This window comes from Chiroxiphia lanceolata, chromosome 2, assembly GCF_009829145.1.
Source record: "Chiroxiphia lanceolata isolate bChiLan1 chromosome 2, bChiLan1.pri, whole genome shotgun sequence".
NCBI lineage: Eukaryota > Metazoa > Chordata > Aves > Passeriformes > Pipridae > Chiroxiphia > Chiroxiphia lanceolata.
In genome coordinates, this window is record NC_045638.1 from 9,194,060 (window position 1) to 9,218,082 (window position 24,023).

Below are 24,023 nucleotides of genomic sequence, written 5' to 3' on the forward strand. Positions count from 1 at the left end.
AAGGAAATTTGAGGAAATATTTGTCAAATAATGCTGTATAAACATCTTAAATTGTTTTTTCCAACAGCACTTAATTCACTAGTGAAGTTCTCCTCAATGGAACTTAAATTTGAACAACATTCAAGTGACATGAATTTCGGTATTGCTGATGAGAGAGTGACTTCTCAGGTACGTAGTCACAAGTGTTGTAGTTATTCTTGGCTATAGCTTTTAATTAACCAAAAATGACTGGGAAAAGAATACAGTTTTGGAACACAAAATACATTTGTGTTCCAAATATATGGTTTAAATATTTTAAAGTTTTCCGTTGTGATTTTGCTCAGTTTTTTTGTTTGTCTTTTAATCGCTATAAATTTTTCCAAAACTCAAACTTGGGCTTGTCCTGACTCTGATAATATAAGAAAGCTTGGGCACCATGAGAAATTAGCCATTAATTGTGTAAGATATAGCTTAGTTCTGAAGATTTTCTACTTCTGCTTATACTAGTAATGTAGACAGTGGTGGTACCAGAATGCAATCGATGATGTTCCATACAGTGAAATTGCTGTCCCAGTACACTGTATGGTGCTAATCTGTGAAAACTGGCACCCTCCCCAAAAATTCCTGGTCATGATTTAGGACTTGAAAGGGAAAAATCACTAAATAGGATATTTGGAACAAAGAGAATTTCTATGAATGCAAAACATAACATAACATAATTTAGTGTTTCTAATTCCCGAGGGCTTTGCTTGGAAATCATAAAAAATTATTTTTGGCAATGATGGAAACACTTGAAATGCTTTTTCAAGTGCCTTCAGAAAACAATGATAATACAAAATCAAGACATTTTCCTAGCTAGGGATGTTTTGGGAGCTGAAAAATAACTCTGAGATAAAGGAATTTAGGTGGGTTTTTAAAATTTATTTCTACTGTTTTCTTACTGAATTGAAAGAAGAGGATTTGAAAATGTATTCTAAACTTTTGTTTTCAGTGTCTCCACCTGTAAATCTAAATGTGAGCCACGGAGTTTGGTGCTTGCTGTTCTTCATTTGTATCAGGAAAAAGTCCTCAGTTCTGTTTGGCTAAGCACTCCCACTGTGATGCTTTGATGTATTTACCTCACATAAATGAAGTTTTTCCATTCTGGAAGGAGAGTATTGCTCTTTATGAATGTGGCTAGTGACTGGAAAGCATCTAGGCTGTGCAGATAGGCATACTCATCTTTGCACCTTGCAGATACAATAAACTGGGCTCTTCATTGCTTTCTAGGGCTCTCTTGCTTTCTTTTTGATGTGTTTGCAGAAAGAGTGCTTAGGATAGAATGTGAAAAGTGTCATGGTGTTTGCTGTTTTCCCTCTTTCAACCTGTATGCCTTTTCTCCAAATATTTACAGGACCTTGACCTGAAGAATATCTCAAGGAATCCATTGACATGGAAATTGAATTGTGATGATGCAGACAAAAACATAGAAGATGGTGTTTTCGACTTTAGTCTGCAGGCTGGATCTCTTCCTCCAGGTGTCCAAGTCAGTATAGCTGTGTCGTTCTGCCCTCGTAAGTAACTTTGTGAATTCTTATACAGACAGTTTGGCCAATGTATCACTTTCATAGGTATGTTTAAATGAGTTTATATGATGAATTCAATACTAGGACTTGTTTTAATCACTTAAGGTTTGTTGTAGTTCTGAGAAAACAAGACAGCTGCAGACTGGAAGCATGGAATAACTTCTTTTGAAATTATTTGAAAAGTCTGGTTTGCACACATAAAGCATCAAAAGCTGGAGTAGCTGTACCATTTTCAGTACTGCTCTTTCATGTTCATTTAGGTTGACTGACTTAGGTACTAAAGCTTTCCAAGGGTACTTGGCAAGTATGTGAACCTTTTTCTAAATAGCCATAATTTGGATAAGAATGGAAATTTCCTGTCTCAATGAGATAAAAAAATCACTTAACTATGATATTTTTTTGAGTAATCTGCTCAGGTGATGAATCCCTAAGTAAAAATATGTAAAAAAGATTGCTAACAAAACTTGGGAAAATGAAGGAAGATGGTAATCAAGCACATATACCAGAAGAGGAATGACAGAATAGAAATATGAGGATTCCACCTTATTCACAGTCAAGTGTTTAGGGTAGAGAGTAATATACAAGATTCACAGAATTGTAGAATATAACACTGTATTTGAGCTGATAAAGCCCACCAGCATATGCAGCTGATGCCTACAGAACTCTGTCATTTTGACAGTTTGAGTGGCCTACTTTTGGGGCCCCAGCATTCTCAGGGAAGAAAAGTTGTTTCATCAGTTGGGTCTGATCCTGAGTCAGCAAGGGAGCATTCCTGTCCTAAAGAAAGATGCTGTTGTTGTTCTTTATCATAATATTTAAATGTCTAACTTGCATTGTGTACAATTTATTATACTTATATTTGTCTTTGTTTATAAGAGTCTTGCAATGATTCTGTATGAGAAATTGAGAAGCCTGTTAAATGTTGCTCTGTAAACGTTGTGAATGTGCAAGAGCAATATTTAATTCCATATGTTGCTTGGAGTTGCTTGTGTATTGCAGACTGTGAAGCAGAGCACATCATACAAATAAAAGCCAATATTTTTAATTACTAGATAAATTGCATGTGTAAATTCAGATGTGTATGTACATAAATATGACTGATAAATTATCGTAATTTGAAGTTATCTGTATTTTTACTGTGTTCCCATATCTTTTGTTTACAGAAGATCATAAATAACTGTAAAAATCAGTTACCCTCAGTTCAATGTTCCAAGTATTTTCCCATGATTTATAGCATACTTGTGCTATACCTTCAGTGAATATCATTAGTCTTTCTTGTAAGAGAACATTAGGTACCTCAAAACCCACATGGGAGACCTAGTTAATGAATATAGTGTGCTAATCACCTTCATGGGATTCTACTGTAAAGTTGTAATATGTGGGGATGAATAAACCTTAAAATGAACTTTGAAAGTGTGTTAGAGTAATTTGTTTAACTATACTACATCATCTGTAATAGAGTACAAAGTGCTACAGTAAGCTGCAGTCTTTAATCAAATGCAAGAGTTTATATAATGCATGGTAAGATGATGCTACCTGTTAAAAAAGTAAAACTGGAGATTCTCAAGAAGTGAAGTAATATGATCCTCTTCTGCTGCTCTATATTATAATGCATTAAAAGTAGATAAAAATTTTCACTATATCTTATTGTGATATGAAAAATATCTACAGCACAGGAAGTTACAATAAACTCATGCTCTGGGATCCCTTGTGGAAATAGTCACAAATAAACCTGAGTTACCAGGAGTTCAGAGCCTCTGAAGATATGATGATTATGTAATAGGTCCAAGTGACCTTCATCTTCTAGTGTTTGTTTGGTTTTTTTTCTTTGTTTGAACAGTTTCTGTGGAGAAATGATTGGTTTCCTTTTTTTATCTTAGTTTTTTTGTAGGACTTACCTTTAAGTTTTAAATACTGGTGACTTTTCTGCTTTGAAGTCTGTATTTCAGTGTATGCAATTTTTTTCCATGGCACCTTTTTATGCTGGAGGGGTGTATATGCATTACAGCATGAATTATTGTAAAGTCCAAGGCAGCTAAACTAAAAATGTTTATTTAGGGGACAAGTGTAGGAACTGCATAACAATCTAATAAAAACTTAAGAGGGTGAGAAGGTGGTGACTTTATTTTCTTCTCACACAGTCTAAAAAGATCAAAACCTGTGCTACCGTAGAGTTAAAATTTCTGGAGGGCAAAAAAAAAAAAAGAAATATAGATCTATGCTGCTAGAGAGGAACAAGGAGTATGGACATCCTCAAAGAAGTGGCTGTTTAAACCAGTTTTTGATGCTAATTTAAAGTGTAACAGAAACAGGTAGAATAAAAACTGTGGGAACTTGAAATATTTCTCCTCTGAAAGTGTAGGAGGTCAGCTTGCATATGTGTATAACTGACTTTCATCAGAAATATGCTCTGTTTACTATTAACAAGGAATCTCCATGAAGAATGGTCCCAGCATAGCTGTGGAGTTGGGCACCCTGAACTGGATGGGCTTTCTAGTGCAAATTAGACTGAGAATGAAGCATCTAATGAATATATGCACATAAGTACTTCAAAAAGTTGTGTTCCTTTATTCACAGTTTTTTCTAATGCTTATTTCCCCTAATAAATATATCTAGAAAAGACAAAGGGGACATTTCCCATATCATTGTACAGATTTAATTAGCCCTTGGCAGATTTAATTGGCAAATTCGTAAGTACCATCAACTCTCCCTATGGAAAACTTTCACATCCACTGGGCTGCTTTTTTTTTGTCCTACGGAAATTAATGGTGGTATATCAGAATTGTAACAGCAGCACAAGCTTTGACAGTGGTCATTAAAGGTGTGAGTAGTAAAATAAATTCATGACTTCAACTGTTAGTTCAGGACATAATTGTCATTAATTTCAAAGTAATTTGTTTAGCAAGAAATATCCTGAAAACATTGACCCTATGCCTTCCAAACTAATGAAAGTATCTTAATGAAATAATTCACTTATTTTTTTGTCTTTGTGTCTGTTTAAAATGACCACAATATTACAATGTCCTGCTGTTTCTGACATAAGCAATAATTTATTCGTTTACGTGCTTATGAGAGACTGAAATGCTGAAGGTAATGACTCCAACAATTGGCCATTTGCAAAACAATTGGCCGGGTTTGCACCCTCCAATGAAAGGGGAGGAGGAGCTTTTTTTGTGTTTGGTGGCAAAACCTCTGATCCACATAAGACAGGGGGTGCACACCCACCACTGGAGAATGGACCGTGACAAACCAACCTTTGTTCGGCAACAAGCTGCTTTTGAGCCAGATAAGTGAGAAAGCCAATAAGAAACAGAACCTGTGGAGGTTGCATAATGCTTTTTATCGTGCCAGTGTACTCCCTTACACAACTGTCTCAGTCAGAAGACTCTCCTCTGGGGAAGTACCGGGACATTTACATGTAGGCCCCTTCTGCTGGGGCATAACTGGCCCAACTGCTCTGGCAGGAGAGGCAGCTGTCATGTCTTTGAAGGTGTCATAGACCATCAAAGGCACCCAAAGTGCCCCCAGACTCATTTCTGGGGCCTTCCACCAGAGGACTGTGCATGATCCACAGTTTTGCAACAGACAGTGTAAAACTCCTCCTGTCCAGGGGAGGTACCTGGGTGTTCCCACCTGAACCTGGCCATATGTTAACCCACTGAGCTTAGTGTTCCATGGGCTTCCATGATGGATCAAGACTGTGATCATCACTTCGATCAACAGACGTCGAAATTGCAACAATCAAGTCTTGTCGCTGGATCCGAGTGGTGATATCTTTCCACTGTCTCTGCTTATCCTTTCTTTCCTTTTTTTCCTTTTCTTTATGTATTTTCTTAAGTGATATCTTTATGCTTTTATATTGCTGTGTGACTATAGATAATACTGCCCAAAATGGCTACATACTTGCTTTCCATTGAAACTGAATTGTTCTAAAATAAACCTACCATATATACACGTAACACCAGTCATTCAGTGTCACTTCACTCTAATCCACCCCAAGGGATCTGTTAACAAGAACCTGAGTTATCCCTGCCTTCAGGGGTGGGTCATAACAATACTATGCAGAATTTTGATGTGAGCAAATGTGTGGAGCCACACACAGAATGATCAGTGGATTAAGCACAGTCTGTTCTGTTTTTTGAGTGAGAGATTCTATAGCAAATAGATGCAATCTTATATTAATGAATTCGTTAGAATTGTTCTGTACAGAATGGATGGTTAATGTGAATATTTTAAAATGTGAGTTACTGAAAATTGCACATTCTTTGATATTGACACATGGTCATCTACTTTTTTTCCTTCATTATATTCCATCCCTATGGTATTTATTGGTTATGGCCTTTACCATATGACATATGTATGTATGAAGATAGAACACCAGAAATATTATGTAGTTCTAGCCCAGCTAGATAGTCTTCTGTAGAACAGAAGACTATGTAGCTCATATATGGGGTTAACTTGTATAGAACATCCTTTCTTATAGGCTTGTAAAAAATATTCTGTTTGGCTCTTTGTCCACCTTCATGACCTTTTTCTGATGTTGTCTCACTTTTCCTTCATAAAAGGACTAAGTGTCAGAGGAAGATGTGTTCTTGTTGTATCAAAATCTAGAATCAGAATCTTCTTAGCCTTCTCAGTAGTATTGTCTCCTAAAGTTCATTTCCATTTAACATGGAATTAAGCAGATGTTGCAAACACTGCAGCAGTTCTTACCAGACCTGGTTTTCACTTTGCCACTTTCCTGTTTTCTGGTCTGAAACAAAGGAATCCTCAGGCCATGTTCTAATGTCATAACAGGCTTCTGTGAAGCTCCTCTGTTATCATCTCCATTAGGAAATTGGGTCTTACAAAGAGGAAATAAGACAAAGTGTTTTGAAGACACTAGATTTTATTCTTTTTGTTTGTAAACAGTGACAGCTCTTTCTCAGGCTGTGGAATTAATTATCTGAGCTAACATGAGAAGAGCCTGTCATATGTATTTTGTTTGCAGTGACACATCAGTGCTCATACAGACACATAAAACACAAATTATTTTTTTCTGGCTATCTTTTCCTCTTATTTATTAGGTAAGGATTTTTCCATACTGATCTGATAAAGAAGAATCAAAAGAAAAGGTGTTTTTTCTCAAAAATTAAAATTTTTGGGTTGTCTTACAACACACCATGCAGATTTGTTTCTAAGTACAAGAGTTGTTCACTAGGTGGCCCTCAAAATTGCTTGTGTTGCTATCTCTTCAGCAGTGGTAATGTTTGAAAATTTGGTAAATGGCACTGCTTGGTTTGGAATACCATTTTGATAGTGTAATGGTTATGGAAGGAAGCACCTTGCTCCCTGTGTCAGTGGAAGAAAATGTGCTTTTCCATCCTAGAGAAACTACCTTGCAGCAGTTAGGAAGGTGGCATGAGAAGGGGCAGAACACAAGGTAATCTTTATCTTCACTATTGTCATGTCAGCTGCACTGTAGAGAATGCCTGGAGAAGGATCTTTGGTCATCCCATCACTTTTCTTTTTTTTGTGGACTTGACAGTGTTAGTTTTGCAGTTGGAGTTGATGATCTTAAAGGTCTTTTCCAACCTAAATGTTTCTATAAAATGGAAGATGCTCTTAGTGGAGGGTAGGACTGGTCCTGCTGGCTTGCGTGAGGCTGACTTAGCAACATTACAGGTTTTAGGGTCATCTGTGTAACTGTAGTCATTGCCCTCTTAAAAGCCACCAACTTTTCTTTATCTTGGCAGTCAGATGCTTCTGATAATTTTCCTTTATAAAATAAGTATTCTCTGTGTCAATTATTGTAATTTATAGTATGATTACAACTCTTTAAAATCTGCTAAGTGTTGTATCGATATTATGTACAATGGAATATTAGTGCAATAAATTAAGAATTCAGACTTAAAAATTCTGACAAGTTAAAAAAAATGTGGATTCTTCTTTGCTGCGGGCAAGTGTTGTAAGCTTTCTTAATAAATATTCTTCTGCTGCTATGTTTATTTTATGTTAAAATACATTTTAAAAAAGAAAACAGTGCTGATTTTTTTTTTTAAACAAACAAAAAGCCTAACCCAAAACCTCTTAAGGTAACTCCTTTATTTGCATGTATTTATGGTAATATAATTTTTTTTTAAAACGTTTTGAACAGCTTGTCCTGGGACATATACTTCTGAAATATCAGTGTATGTAAATGATAATCCATCACCATACAAGATAACATTGTCTGGCACTCTGAAGTCACCAAAACTAAATTTTGACCCTCCCTTTTTAATCATGATGCCAGTTCCTCTGGATGTGGAAACTGAAGCAGACATCAATATCATTCCACAAGATTATTTAAGGTAAAAGTCTCAATGTAGATTTATTATGTAAATCCTGAATAATTGTTGGTTTTGTTCTCTTCTGAAAAAGTGACTTAACTTTTTTTGTGAAGACTAGTATTAATTTTATGCTCAGCAGAAGAATCTGCATATTTAAGAAAAAATTAATGTAATTAATATTGCTGTATATTCAACAAGCCCATATTTTGTCCTCAAACATTCCTGCTTCATGAAGTGACTATCTTCTGATTTATTCACTCTATGAATTAATATCAGAAATAAAAAATCACTATGAATAACACAAAAATTAAGAGCAGAGTCCTACCAGGACTTTTTTCTTAAGTTTAACTGGATACTAAGATCATAGTCATTTCTTTTTTCATATTGTGATAAGATAAAATCTTTCTGTTGTCTTATTTTCTCTACTGCACAGGTTATAAGGCACTGTTTTGAAATCCAGCTGTTGTTTGAGCAGCTGGTGGGGTTGCCGTTTTTGGTAGTGTTTTTTTTCCTCCTTCCCTCTCCTCTTCTTCATAAGCAAGGTTTTAGTATTGAAAAGGACAGCACAAATGTTTTAGTCCTGACACTTTTTACAACAGACAATTCATGTATTTTTTACTTCTCTGTGGACCAACTTTATCTTGTTACTTATAAGAACCTTTTTGTAATCTTTCTAAGAACCTTTGTAATATTACATACCATAACCCAGCTTCACAACTATTCCAATTTTTAGGATACAACTTTTCTGTTTTTAATCAGTAAGGAGCAATAATATTAGTTTTGCTCATATAGATGTCATTTCAATGAAGAAGAACTGGAACAAAGCATTTCTGTCATCATAAATTAATGAAGTTGACTTTACCTTCAAATTATTATTGTCTTATCTTGTCTGAGTAGTACTCATTTATCAAGTGATTTGTCTATTGTCAGTGACTCAGTGCTTGGAACTGAAAGGAGTCCATAAGGATCTGGACTGACTGCCATTCTTATTTCGGAACTGAAACCTATAGTCACGTAACTTGGGGAAATCATCTTAAGTATCTTCATGAAATTCCCCTTAATATTTCTACTTTAAAACTCTCTTTAAATTATTGTGCAATAATTCAGTGAAATTTTTAAGTTTTGGAAACCTATTTATGCCTTTTGTAGCACAGTTAATAGAAATTGCTCTTCATGTGGACATTGAGCTATTGTGGGTCAGTATAAAATGTTCAGAAGAAGAAAACCAACTACCATCAAAATGTTGAAAGAATTTTAATTCTTTAATTAGTTTAATGTGATTTGTACTTCAAAACTAAAGTTATTCTTCTCCGTTTAACTGTGAAATATAATTTTGTGAATGTGTGAATCAACTTTATTACTGCAATCCTGTGAGCACAAACACCATTATTATTTATTTTTAACACAGGCAATCGCAAATTCACGTTGAACTTCCTCAGACTGAACTCGAAGATGGTGACAGGATTTGCCCATTTTCTGTGCAGTTCCCAAAAGGACTAGACATTGTTGTTTCATCAGATGGCAAAAGTAATCAACTAATTTGCCATATCAGCTTTAGATCATCTAAGCCGGTGTCATTTTTAGGGAATATGTGCTTCATTGATGAAGAAGAAAACAGGTAATGTGTGCAATTCAAATTCGTTTGGGGGAAGGTTCCAAACTGATAAAGTTGAATATAAGACACAGAAGTCACAGTAGTTGGGTAAAGACATACAGGAATCATTCTGAAAAAAATTAAAATGGAACATAGACTTTTTTTTTTGACTGAACTATTATTCAAAACTACAAAATTCAGCTTTGGCCTCTAATGTAAAATTAATCTGAGTGTCCATCTTAGGATCTTTTTTCAAGGTCTCATTCATATCTACTGGTAACTTGCGTCTTGTTTCTCTCTCCCCTTGGTGGGATGAGAGGGTTTATGCATAAGGAAGAAAGATAGGTGCTGTTGTGAGTAAAAGTCATTCCTGCAGTTACTGTTTTCAGTAAAGCAACTATTTTGAGGGCTAAATATCTCCACTCTACAGCTTAGAATGGACTTTTTTCTAAATATTAATTTTATATTATTTTGATGTAAGGGTTATGGGCCTTTCAGTTATTGCTACTCATATTGGATTGATATTTTATATATTTCCAATATAGATTGTCATCCAGAAATCTATTTCTTATTAATTTTATTTAATTCTAAGATTTAGTCATTGTGTAGGTTCATAAATGTGTGCTGAAGTTTTCAGTGATTATGAGAAAAGGATAATTTAAGCTTATGATGAGGTCTAAAATATGGCTTCTGAGCAGGCACAATATTTAGTTTTAATAACTTCTTATATGATGCACTAACAGCTTCTCAGACCTTGTTATAGAGAAATAAAAATTCCTCCTGTGTAATAAACTTTTTTCTATATTTCCCATTAAAAGGAAATAAAGGATACAATCCTCAATTTAAAGGCAAACTCAGCGTGTTTTTTAAAGAAATATAGCAAATGAAAGTCATCTAATTAACCATAAGAACCATTCCTGCTGGTGAAAAAATTCATGCTCCAGAATTTCAAATCATCTTAAAATTGTTGCTATGTTTTAAAACTTAGTAGTTAGGTACTTTTTAAAGGAACAGAAATAGTCACAGGAGTATATGTGATTTCCTGACAGGCAGTTGAATGTGTATGTGGGCTGTAGGAGCAGGTGATACAAAACCTGAGCACAACTGCATGAAATAGCACAGCATCCAAAACAAAGGGATTCTGTGTGTACCATTAGTCAGTGTAAAAATATTATTCATATTGGCTTTCAGAAGAAATTATATTTATCATAACCAGAAAGAATTCTTTCCTTCAGTTGGAAAAGTCCTAGTAAGCACCTGATTCTCTAATCCTATTATTATTCTAATAAAGTCCATGATAATTTATCCAGACCTGGATAAATTTATCCAGTTTTATTATTACTGTTAGTGTTATCATGTGCTTTGATTTCCACTCTGTAGTAACATGTAGCTGCAATTTCTTGTTCTCTGCATATCTTACCCTCATTCTTGCCAGCCCAACCCCGTGGGAGCCCTGTGCAACACATTCAAACTTCAAACCTAATTATCTAAGCATTTGAGCAGTTTGTTTCAGACTGTGCAACTAATGAATTTAAACTGCTTTGTTAATTTGAGTCTTTTAGGACGACAAGATTTCAGGGTCATCTATGTCTTTAATAATAAAACAATGAAACCTATAACCTTTTATAACACCTATAAAAGCTAACTGGTCTTGAATAGGTTCCTGGACTGCTTAATAGGCTGTGAAATCTCACAGTATCAGGTGCTGAAGATGTATTAATTTTTCAGGTATTCTCTCTTTATGTTTTCATTTTCAAGTAGTAATATGTATTTTTAAAATTATTTGAAATAAAATTTTGAAATTTAACTTCCATTCCATGTTCTGGGATGTTCTTATTAAAATAGGCAACTTAAATTTGTCATGGGTTGGTAAAATATCATATCCTATATTCAACTACTTAGAAGAGAAGCTCTAACCTCTAAGCAAAGCTAATTCTAGGCATATTTCAAGGCAGGAGTATTGACAAGGCAAATAGTCTGTTTGGATAATTTTTTTTACTTAACCTTTGCAGTGTTTTACTTTTTAAATTTGGTCTAAAATGTGAGTAGGATTGATTTGCATAGCCCATATTTATTCCTTCTAAATAATAATTTTTTTTTTTCTTTAATACACAGTGAACATTGGGTAGAGGATAGATAGAGTTGAATTTGGCTACTTTACATAAAATGTTTGAAAGATGACAGGCAATAATTTTTTATAACAAAGACATGCTATATGCACTTGTAAAAGAAAACTGAAGAGATATATGGTTGTCATTCATGTAGGAAATTTACTGTCAGCACAACTTCCATTAAATGGAACATAAGAAAGTGCATTAATATTTATTTAATGACTGCATTAAATGAGAATTTTCAGTTAATTTCTAATGTTATTTTAGATTTCTATTCTTCCTATTTACTCCTTCGACTACAAAGCAAAATAAATAACGTTTCCTTGCATAGGACTGATAGGAATACAGAAGTAAAAGATAACATAAAATCCAAGACTTTCTTGAGCAGGTATTTAATAAATGGGGATAAATATTTATCTATGATAGGTATTTCCCCCAAAAAACTTCCGCAAACATGGCATGTTTATATATTTGTTCTCTACCATTATTATATCTTCCAATTTGCTGATTATACAAATACTTCAACAGAAAAGAAAGTTTTCTGCCATCTTGATTGAAATGACATTTAATTTATTATTTCTAAAAATAAACAATAAACAACAGGTGCCTGTTGTGTCATGCAATCAAAGAAAGTGGTACTCTGAGCAGCAAAGTATCCCAGGATCCCCATTCGTGTTGGGTAGGTAAATTGATGTGGTCACTGGTGACACAAATGCTCTGAGGTCCTTGCCTCCCGTGTTCTGCTGTTGCTCATTTTCTTTCCTGCTCCTACTGGGGAGCTGTGGAGTCTCATGCAATTTGTGAATTTATTCACGTTACTATGGCTGGAGCTGCAGAAGGAGAGGCTGTCAGGGAATTTAACCTCTAATAACAATATGATACAACTGAGACACAATCACTAACCCAGTTATGGATTGGTTCCAGTTGTTTTGATAGTCCGTCAGATCTCAGCGTCTCGCAGGGGAAACACTGCGTTCCCTTTGCTCTTGGGAAATGTGCCTAAGCCATGCAGCTCTTTAATAGGCACTGCTGGCAAATGTCCAATGTGTGTATTCTGCTGGCACGCCTGGGAGAACTAAAGCTGTCAATGCTTTCAATATCATTTACAGTTGGAGAGAGCAGGGAGCTGGAAAACATTGGAGTTCTTGATATTTGCATTCTACCTCGCGGCGTTCATCTGACCTTAGGATATATTGGCATTTTGCTTCAGATAGTTGGGAGTGCTTTTGAAAACCAGGATGGTCCAAACCTATTAATCACTCCTGTTCTTTTCTGTGCTTGTGGCTTTCTCCCACTGTGGTGGTCCCTGAGAGCTGAAGTATCTGTTATTCAAGAATTAAAGAACTGATGTCTGTCTGCATTTCTAGAGCGCTTGGGATACACTGATACAAAACAAATAACTTGTTTCAGGAAATATCTGAAATGCTATAGAGCAGATTAAAAAGCATAAATATATTTTGGTTCAGGTTCTTTTGTCTTTCAACAAATATTAAAACAAATAATTTAATGAAAATAATCAGTTACTTGAAGAGAGTTGAAGAACTTATATAAACATTTTCTTACATAAACTTTTTCTTACAGTGTTAGATGGTATTTTTTGTCATCACAGTTGGAGCTTTACTTTTGGTGATCAGCAGGTTTCAAATGTTGGTAAACACAATATATTTAATGACAATTTTCCTATTTTGTGTTCTTTTGAAATACTCATTAGGGAATAAACACTGAAATAGCAGTGGCAATGATGGTCCATGTAGACAACAAATTTTTTACTTGCTTTATTAAGCATTATAAAACTGAATACACTGAATAATTTAACACATTAGTGACTTCACATTTGCTAGCAATGGAGGTACCTTTCATTACAACAGACCTTTGTATAATTTAGTTAAACTATGCTGCAAATGCCAAAATAAATATATTACACAAAACTTCTAGTTTTATAATGTCACTTTGTTAATGATGTTATAAATAAAGGTCAGTGGTAAAAGATGATTTTAAGCACATGCAGAATGTACATGTCTTTTCTAATCTATTTGCTATGTTTATATGGAAATATGTATGTTTTTCTGTCTGGTGCTGTATACCTCAATACCTTTATCATTGTATGAGAAACATTTAGCTCTAGCACCTTTGCTTTTCTGCCATATGTCCTTATGAATGGAGTGTCATCATTTGACACTCAGATTAATTTTTTAGCTACTGTCTAATTCTTGAACTTTCCTTTCAAATAGCACTTTTGGGAAAATGCTGTATTAAAATATTTAATGGTAAGTGGACAGGTGGCCAATAAGTGAGTTGATATTTATTATCATAAAATGGCTGAGGTTGGAAAGAGCTTCCAGAGATCATCTTGTTCCCTCTTCAAAGAATCAACTCTCTTGTCCAGTTAGTGTTTGAATATCTTAAAAGATTGAGAGTCCATAAACTTCTCTGGGCAGACTTGTCCAGAGTTTAGCCACTCTCATGTTTTGTTTTATTTTGTTGTTTGTTTTTTTTTTTCTCTGATGAATTGATAAAATGTCCTGTATTTCAATTTGTACCCATTGCCTTTCGTGTTCTCACTGAGCATTGCTGAGAAAAATTTGGCTCCATCTTCCTTCTCCCCTCCCATCAGATATTTGTACACACAGACAAGATTCCCCTGAGCCTTCTTTCCTTCTTTCCTCCCTTCACAACTCTCAGAATCTCCCCATATAGCAAATTCTTCAGTCCCTTCTTCACAGAACCTGAATCCTTGTGATCAGTGTCAACTGCAGAATCAGTTGTTGACTTGCAGATCCATCTGCTCATCCTCAATATTTGTATTGTTTGGGTGTATTCATTTCTCTTACTGTGTTACCAACAGGCAACGAGGTGTGTCCTTGTGGGGTTCTTAGCAGCATGGAACAGGGAGGAGCTTCTCTTGCAGCAGCACCACGACCTCTGAGGGATTTATTTGTACGCAGATGTTCTGTTGCAGTGGCTGTTCTTTATATTCCAAAATGTGCACTTAGTATCTTTGCTTTGAGGAATATCACTCGTGGAATTTGGATAAGTAGTTAAACTGTACTGCAGTTGTTCTCAAGCACAGTTTTGTGTTTCATTACTGTGCAAGTTGGAGCACAAATGAAAATTTGGCATATGCCCAAATCTCAAACCAGCGCTGAGGATGGAGATGGCTGAGGTACCACAGTAAAGTCATGGGTTGGAAGTTGGCAAACTTTTCTGTGTTGTCGTTATTGATCCTGTGTGTCTTTAAATGGCTTGGTAAAGTTAGAAAAAACAAGCTCTGACACCTGGTTTGAGCATGTACAAATATACATTTTGTGCATATAGATAGATGTTGATATACCTCTTATAGCCATCTGTCCTGTTCCTGAGATTTCTGCTGAATAAAAGCAGAAAGGATGACATTAGCTAAAAAAATACTGTGCTACAGGGTGCAACTGGCCAAGACCCTTGTTCCAATAGGATTGACGTGTCCTATGAACAAATAAAAACATTGTAAAGCTGGATTACTGATTTAAATAGCTGTTAGCTATGAAATTGGAATTCCAATTTGAGTATTTACAAATAAGAAGATGGCTATGGATTATATTGGACCCTTTCTCTATTTAAAAAGTCTTTTTGAAAGGGATATCTAAGGAGAGGGAAGCATGAAAGAGAAAACTACTTTCTGGTAGTTCTAAAACTTTTCTGTTTTCCTTGATTAAGTTGTTCCATAAAAAAGCAGTAAAATCTGATTATGTCATATATAAGTTAATCTGAAAGGTCTTGTGATAGCTTTTAATGTTAATCTAAATTTACAATAAATAGGAATGTCTCAGTATTATCTTTGAAGAAAATAAAATATTCTGTGCAAGGTACATTTCCAATATGCTTAATTGTCAATATATTAAAGCAAGATGGATATCAGCATGCTGTTTGAATTATTAAAATACACTTTTCTTTGTATTTTTGGCATCTTAGTCAAAACAGTTAATTAACATTAATGTTAGTTAATAAGTAAATGTGGAGTGGAGCACAAATGCAGCTATTTAATAACATAGGACTAAGCCCAGTTTAATTACCTGTCAGTTGCAATGAGCTAAGAACATGAATACAGATGGCTAACAGGGTTCCATTGATGGCAATAATTTGCTTGTTGACTGGACTCAGAGATTGAGGTGAAGCACGAAAAAAGGATTAAAAGGGGGATTGCTGCACATTAATATAGCTGCTACAGATAGTACAGACACTCTAGTGAACACTGGAGCATGAACATCAATTTCTATTATATTCCAGCAATTGCAGTCAATATCTTTTTGTTTTTAAACTGAATTTATTTATTTTTAAGTATTTATTTTGACATTTCTACAAAGTCTTACAGAAAAAAAATGATATATCAAAATAGAAGTTGCTTTTCAAGAAAGCTTCCCCTGTCAAAAGTTATAGGACACATAAATGTCAGCTGTGATTTTAATATTTTGTTTTCTTTTTAGAGAGACAGAGTTAATTCATTTCTTGAAATCTCTACTAACTCTTTCAGACTGATGATACACCTGTACTCATAGTAAAATTATGAAGTGGAAGTACTATACTAAACCTCAGCATTTTGATAGGTGCACTCCCACCTGTGCAATCTCCTGTTGAACCACTACAGAAGAGTGGAGGAGTTGTCTGGACACCTTCATTCTGTCTTTTGTCCTTGTGCTGAAATGTCTCAATTACCATTGTGAAATAGAAAATGGTAACTTCTGTGTTTTGTTTTCAAAGGTTCTCAATTCAGATTGCAGCAACAGCAGAGAATTGTCTTCTTACTTTATACCCATACTTGGCATTTCACTGCTCTGATCAAAAAATTACCTTGAGAAGCCGTAAGTAGTCAACAATCAACCTCTGAAATTATATTATGTCCAGTAGTATTATCAATGTTTTCAGGGTTATAACAGGAATGTGATCATCAAGATGGCATTTTTCCTCATTAATTGCAGGGGGATACTGCAATTCATTTTTTAAAAACATTTAATAACTTCAGTTTTCTTGTTGAAAATGAGGAAAATATATAAATGATTAGGTAATGTTTATTGAAAAAATATTGAACAAACCTAAATTTTACAGGATGTTTTGTGAAGCTTTTATTGTGAGTAGAGAAAATGGCCCAAATAATAGAGAATAAATTTACTTAATTTAAATTGTATTGATAGACAGTGATCATACGTTTTGAAGAAAGCCACATGATATTTTTTTAAAAATATGATCATTATTTGCCTCTTGTGAATTGTTTTCAGGTTTTTTTTTTAATTACTATCCTTTAAGGGGGAATGGCACAGCCATATTCGAAGTCATAATAAAAGCCTGTGATCAGAGAGCAGAAATATTTTTGTAATATGTTTCCCTGCCTGCCACCCTCTGCCTGCCTCTCTGTCTCTATATCTCTGCCTGTGTCTCCCCTGCTGACCCCATCTCTGCCTCAGTGATCTGTAATCTCTTTACATGTGGCTGTGCTTATGGGAACAGATTAGGATCATTGTTTAATTCAGGTTGGAATGGATCCCTGGGAGCTATTCAGGAAGGCTTTGCTTCCACTTGGACACCATGCTCTTGTTTTACAGCGATTGCTCCAGATGATACAAATAACAATGCCAGCAATCAAATGTTAATCATACAGAGTTTTCCCTTCTCTTAGTATTGTGTTTACTTCTCTAGAAACTATACTTGGTTCCTCTTTTGTTCTGGACTGGCATCAGAAGTAGCTGGCAGAGGGTCCTCTAATCCTATCATAGGCCAACATGAGAATGTCAGAACATATGTTCTTTCAGAATGATGGATTGCTGAAGTTTACTTCTGAGTTTGGTTTCTAAAATATTTTTTGTTGGGTCTGAAAGAGCTGGTATGCTGGTATGAAAGAGTGGTATGCTGACTCATTACACAACTGTGATCAAAAAGTCCTTAAGAATGTTTTGTTCATGACAGAATTCTTGAATTAGCACTGTTTTGATGGGTGCTTTTCAGCAAGTAGGAAAGCTCATCCTGTAACACATACAGTTAATGGAAAAAATATGCAAGAAACTTTTTTTCTGGCCCCCAGTCTAATGACTGAAGGGAGATTTCCATGATGAGTCAAATCAGAACTGCTACTTGATTAATTGAAGCAGGAAGTAGGAAAATATAGAAGCAGCTATCCACTTATAATCTATTAGAGCACAGACAATAAAATATGTTTTCTCAAGTGCAACTTCCATCTTGTTTTACAGACTGTAAAGACAGCAGTAGTGCAGAAGTTGTTTTGCATCCGTGTTTTACACCCCAATCCCCTTCCCACAGTATTTCCTCAAGTTCCTTTGGTGGAACCAGTGGCTCAGGTGAAGTTTCTCTATCAGGTATAATGCAACACATATATTCAATGTTCTTGTAAAGAATAAGTCTCTTTCCTCCACAATGAATTGTTTTTTCTTCTTAAATCCCAACAAGCCTTTTTTTATTCACAAAGGTATCAGCTTGCTAATTTTTGCATCATTTAATGTAACATTAAAACTGCAACAGTGGTATTAAAATACATCTTCAAGGACAGTTACCTAAGTTACTTGTGCTATACAAAAATTAATTGTTTTCCTAGTTATCTTTTCGTGCAATAATATTGTTGTTATGAACTGGTTAGAATCTAGGAGAGAGAAGGCCTAAAAGAGGGGAGAAAAGTCCAAAGGCTTATAGATGTGGGCTTAATTATACCTATAGAGTAACTGATAAAGTGTCTGAACACTGTTCACTTAGCCATGCTGTGTGGTTGGGGTGGGGAACTAGCACTGACTGACTGGCAAAGCTGTATCTGTTGGAACTGTATGACTGTTTCTTTAAGATTGCTGTCTGTGGTTTTGTAAGCCATATCTGAGTTTATTTTTTGCTGTTTGGGTAATTTTTTCTTTGTTTCAGTGGTTTGTTCTATTCCCAAGACACGTGCATGCCAATTGTTTACTCTCAGAATAAGCTGATCATTTGTTGTCTGAATTTTTTTTGGTTTTTTTTGGAAACGATTGTGTGTTAAATATTTTTGTACTAGACAAAAATAGGGAAATAAGGAATCTTTCAGGATTTCTTTTTGTGTGTGTGTGTGTATATCATTCAGAGGTGGATACTGCTTTTGAAAATGAGAGTGCTGAATATGCCAGTGAAGACAGTGAAGCTGTAAGTGAAGAGAGTGAAGTTGTCCGTCGAAGTCGTAGGGAAAAAAGTAAACTTGAATTATCTCTTTCTCCTGATGAAGATGAAGAGGAGTACATCTTCTTTCAAAAGACTATAACTGCTATTAAGAGTTGGTTCACGCTCTTTGGCTGGCCTAAGGGACAGAATCCCATTTCAATACCTCATTCACTGAGATGGTAATTAATATCTGCTTACAGATAACTCATGTCTGTCTAACAAAATGTTGGCACATATCTACTAAAGTGTTTTATATTCTAAGGAATATAAACACGCTCTAATGTATAGTTTTCTATTAAAATTGTAGCTTATATGTGCTGCTTATATGAAAATGTCATCCAGGGATTATTTTTAACTTTCTAAAATATATTTTCAACTGTGATGCTCTGGCATATCATGTTGCAGTGTATGTTAAATAGGCAGTTCAAATTATGTCACCCTCTGAACTGAAATAGATTCTTCTCCCAGAATGAACACAGTTCTAGCCATTGTCCCTTCTTTGGTGGCATAAGTGGTTTAACAATGTCATTTTTTCCTCACATGATCTAAAGATCAAGAAACATATGGGAAAGAATATTTCATAGTCTTGCAAACACCCTGGAAATATATCAGTCTTAGTGGCATCACTTAGCTGACTTTATCTAGCTTGCTACTAAATAATGAAGCAACCACTTTTCTGGGACACAAACACATAGGCATTTATAAACATGATAGGAATCAAAGTTATGGTTGGTAGAAAGCATTGACAAACGCAAAGTTATGTATGAAGTATTTCACATACACATATTAAATATTACATGCACTTCAAAATTCTTGAAGTTGTGTAAGAAAGAAAAATTGCTATACTTTTTGACCTTCCTGCTGCTGTTTTTGATGCATGGCCTATTAAACTTAACATTCTGACACATGTAATTTTAGATCATTTCGTGCATTTAAAAGAATAATATCAAAGGCTTTTTCTCTCTTAGCGATGTGTGTAAAGTCCAGACGACTATTTCACAAGATAAGGTTTTTACGCGAAACCTCAGCAAAGATAAGGGTTTTTGTGAGATGTTATTCCATCTGTATGGAGAATCATTACCAGGCATTGCAGCGAGCCAGTTACTGTCCCGTGATCCGGTAGAACGAATGCTACAGCTCCACTGGCAGCATTCGGCACTGCTTTCTTTCCTCAAGTAAGTACAAGTATGATGAAATATGCATTCATCCATCTTTTCTTTCCACTCTATTCGATTAGCATAGGTCAAACATGATTCCAGCTGAATGGTGTACAGTAGGTTTTCTTTGATACTTTTTTTTTTTTTTTTTTAGTGAGGTAAGATTTATGTATTATGATCTTTAATTTGTTTTTACCAAGGTTGTCCTCTACAGTTTACACTAATCAAAGTGTCCTTTGGTAAGTTATATTCGACACAGAAATTCCACAGGAACTCTGCTTCCTCTCTTGCAAAAGAAGATGACTCTCAACCTCAATACTTAGGCAGACTCAGTAGATGGTCAGATGTTTTTCATTAATGTTCTTACCATTCCACTGATGTTCTTGGTGGAACCTGATGGCTCTTCTGTGCAGTCTTCCCATTGAGCTTTTTCGGGACTCTAGGAATCTTGAAACTAGCATAAATGGTGGGTTTTGCATACTTTAAAGTGATGAGTTTTGGGGTAAGTGGATCCCAACCCTTTTTGCTATGCATAAGAGCAATTGGAAAGGATTACTTAGGTGTTTTTACGGTGGTTACTTGGGAATTTTTTAAAGCTTTTAATAGCTAAATTTTAATAAATGGCTTCAGTTTTACTGAGTTTTGTCTGTTAAGTCACTGATAAATTCAGAGCAGAACCGAAGCAACAGCCAGTTGGTCAAGGCTAAGTCAAGCATCTGTTGTACGCAGAGTGGAAGTTGTTGAGGTCTGTTGATTAGACATGAATTAGTAATACATAACGATCTGAGAAAAACACAGGTTTTCATAGGAAAGCTGTTCTAGCTAAATTCCTATGCTTATATGTATTTTGATAATCTTGGAGGTCTTTTCCAGTCTGAACCCTTCTATAATTAAATTTGTACTCAGTATGTGCTTAACGTTACCACATCCTGTTAGTTTTCTACCTCTTCTAGTTTATGTGAATCCTTTAATATTTCTTCATTCCTCCTGATTTATGGATATACTTTTCCTACTTGTACATTTTAGGATCATTTAGAATATTTACATTTCTTCATGGGTGTTTATAGATCACAGCACAAAAATGTACAATATCTGTACTGCTGGCATGACTGTCTGTAGTGATGGTAAGACTTCTAGAGCCAACTGAGATATGAGTAATTTATCTGTGATCTGCTATCCCTGCACGTTTATTGTGATTTGTGGAAAGTCAGCAGACAGTTCTTGGATTTCTTCCACCAACCACTTCTTTCTGGTCAGCATAGTTCAAATAAAGCATAATTTGTATTTCAAATTTTCCACTTGTCGAGGAGGTGGATGTTGCTCACTGTTTCAGGAAACGTTCCAAGCATCAGTTTTATTGTCCTCCACTCAGAGGATTTCCTTGGTGCATTACCACAGCAGTATAGGAAGAGCTTGGGTATTTTATAGTACAACTAAGTTTTTGCAAGTCCTGTGTCTTGAGGAAAAATATCTTAACAGTGTGAAAATACTGATCTTGGAGAGCTGGCATCAGTTTAAATATCCACCTGAATGAAGAGGAATTTTTTTGAAAGAATGTTCCTCAGTAGCAAAATGCAGCCAATTATGAGAACATACAGTTATACAGAGCTTTACTGTGATGACATGTAACCTTGTTATGTAGCATTTCTTGGAAAGAAAATTGTAGATTACACCTATTCCCATATACCTTCCAAGTAAAAACATCAAAAGGAAGATAGGATACTTGAGAAGATTAATATTGTATAGTTTCCAGTCTTTTATTATTCGGGAAGAGCTGAAGATTAAAATGGTTTTCATTGGACAGAGTCTATGGGTGAATGAAAAATGGGAATTTCAGACATGGTAAGTTTTAGAACCAGACTATTAACTTGATTCTGGTTTGGGGTCTCTGAATAAAGTACTTTTGTTTTTAAAAACTTGCAAATAATTGAATGAAACATGACTTTTCAGTAATATGAAAAGATAATGTCACCATGTAAAGTATGGAAACTGAGATTATACTGTTACTAGAAAAGTATAATTCTATGGGAAGAGAAATAAGTTGTCATGGTCCAAATTTTGAACTGATATTTGACTTTTAACGTGTAAAGTAAATTCATATTGGACTGTATGGTACCAGAAAAATAGGATCACTTCATATGAATGAAAGACTGGTTATATAACAAGAAAAGTTAGTTTGATTTTTATTCACTTTAACCATGTCAAAACCACAGAGAACAATTTAAATCTAGTTACTCTATGATAACCTTCCTGACCTAAAAGACAGGAAGCTTTTCTGCCTCTCTGAGAAAAACAAACTTAAAAATTCTTCATTGTTTTCTCCTTTCCAGCTCATTTGCTTAAACTATGTCATTTGACGTAAAGAATAGTCTTTCTTCACTTGAAAATTAGTTTTTTTGATATTCTTTCTAATGCAGTTGCCTTTTTCCACTACAATTACTTTTCCTATTGCATTTATTAGCAACCTGAGAAGGGGTGGCAGGTCAGTTTAGCAGTTAGCAGAGTTTTAAAATACCTTCACTTACACCCATAAGACTTCCAGTATGTATGTGTATGTGAGTGTATATATATCTATATATATTAAAACCAATTATCTTTTCTACCTATTAACTTTTCCTGCTTTATAATTTCAGAAACATAGGGGCATATCTTCCTCATGTAATGCCAGAATTTCTTCTTGAACCTGAAGATTACAAGATATGGATTAAACTGAAAAAAGAAAAAACTGTACTGAAAGTAGGTTGTTCCTTTTTTTTTCTTTTATTTTTCTTTTTTTCTTTTTCTTTTTCTATCTTGTGTGTTGCCCCTATTTCCTGATTACTGCTTTTAACTCCTGTCAATTCTGTATTGTAGCTCTTATTCCTGAGATAGTGGCAAACTATAAAGGGTTCTACTGTTGGTCACTATAGTAGATGTTACCAGTCATTTATGCCACTGATACCTTATTGTCCTCTTGTGAATTTCCATCCAAACTGCTGAAATGAATATGGAAAATAAATCCCATCCCTTTTTCTGAAGGCAGAGTTGAATGTGGGAGATGTGAAAAACTCAGACAAATTTAGTGACAAGAATATATTCGTCCTGGAGGATGACACGTTTGAGACAGTGAGCAAACGAGCTTGGACAGATGTGCTACTGCAGATATACAAGGTAAACTGCAGATATTTTTGCTACAAAATTTCGAGGAACTGATGGCCAAAAACCTTATTTTGAAAAAGATCTGTAGTATATTCTGTGTTTGATCTTTTTTCCCAAACAGATCTGTAAAACTAAATACTTTAAAGTATTTTATTTCTCTCTGTCAGAGAAGGAAAAAGGAAGTGTGAGAACATTGTAGTTTTTTTAGTTATAATACTTTAACAGTCAGTTAACATGTTGCTGCTAGGAAATGTTATATTAGTACAGTCTGTATTTTGTAGAATTTGACAGACTTGGTGCTATGATCACTTTCCCGGGGAGCCTGTTCCAGTGACCGACCACCACTGGGTGCAGAACCTTTTCCTGATATCCAAACTGAACATGCAGCTTTATTCCCTTTCCTTGTGTCCTATCACTGGTCACCAGAGAGAGGAGATCAGCCCCTTTGTCTGTGATGCTCCCCTTGAGGAATGTGTAGACTGTGACGAGATCACTCTTCAGCCTTTTCCAAGCTGAACAAACCGAGTGATCTCAGCTGCTTCTCGTACATCTTGCCCTGGAGACCTTTCAACACCTTGGGGTTGGGTAATGGTTGTGTGGATGCTAATGTGTAAACTCTTTAACCTTTTCTATATTGAAAGGCTTTTGTTTTTTGAATTTGATGCTTATTTTTAATCCTTCAACTTGAAACTCTTTTTACAATTCATGCTTTAAAACACGTTTTTATCATTTCAGGTGTTTGTTCTTCGACGTGTTTCTTCCCATAACAAAACTGACCCATCCAGCTTGGAAAGCATGCAGAACATGCCAAGAATAAAACCAGAACCTTTATCCAGTAATATATATTCTTCATATGAACGAAAAATCCTCACCTGGTTGAATAACAATTATGAGACAAATCGAAAAATTGTGTGGAAAGATTGTCAAAAAGGTGAGAATTCTTTCACTATGCTCTTCCTTCTAACACTCCTTTTTGTAGACTTTCACAGTTGTTATTCATAGAGATACATAAA

The 24,023-nt window shown here is 35.0% G+C and overlaps 1 protein-coding gene across 3 annotated transcripts in view; it reads left to right on the plus strand.

Annotated features, from left to right (window-relative positions):
- Positions 1-24,023, plus strand: part of CFAP47 (cilia and flagella associated protein 47) — a 278,312-nt gene that overhangs the window by 39,047 nt on the left and 215,242 nt on the right. For all 3 annotated transcript variants that reach the window (XM_032680035.1, XM_032680036.1, XM_032680037.1), the window contains exons 23-33: positions 68-168; positions 1,373-1,532; positions 7,681-7,873; positions 9,261-9,470; positions 16,292-16,392; positions 17,773-17,898; positions 18,642-18,894; positions 19,684-19,890; positions 22,506-22,608; positions 22,891-23,022; positions 23,746-23,941. In XM_032680035.1, coding sequence (XP_032535926.1) covers positions 68-168; positions 1,373-1,532; positions 7,681-7,873; positions 9,261-9,470; positions 16,292-16,392; positions 17,773-17,898; positions 18,642-18,894; positions 19,684-19,890; positions 22,506-22,608; positions 22,891-23,022; positions 23,746-23,941 — 1,782 coding nt within the window. The remainder of the gene's footprint in view (positions 1-67; positions 169-1,372; positions 1,533-7,680; positions 7,874-9,260; positions 9,471-16,291; positions 16,393-17,772; positions 17,899-18,641; positions 18,895-19,683; positions 19,891-22,505; positions 22,609-22,890; positions 23,023-23,745; positions 23,942-24,023) is intronic.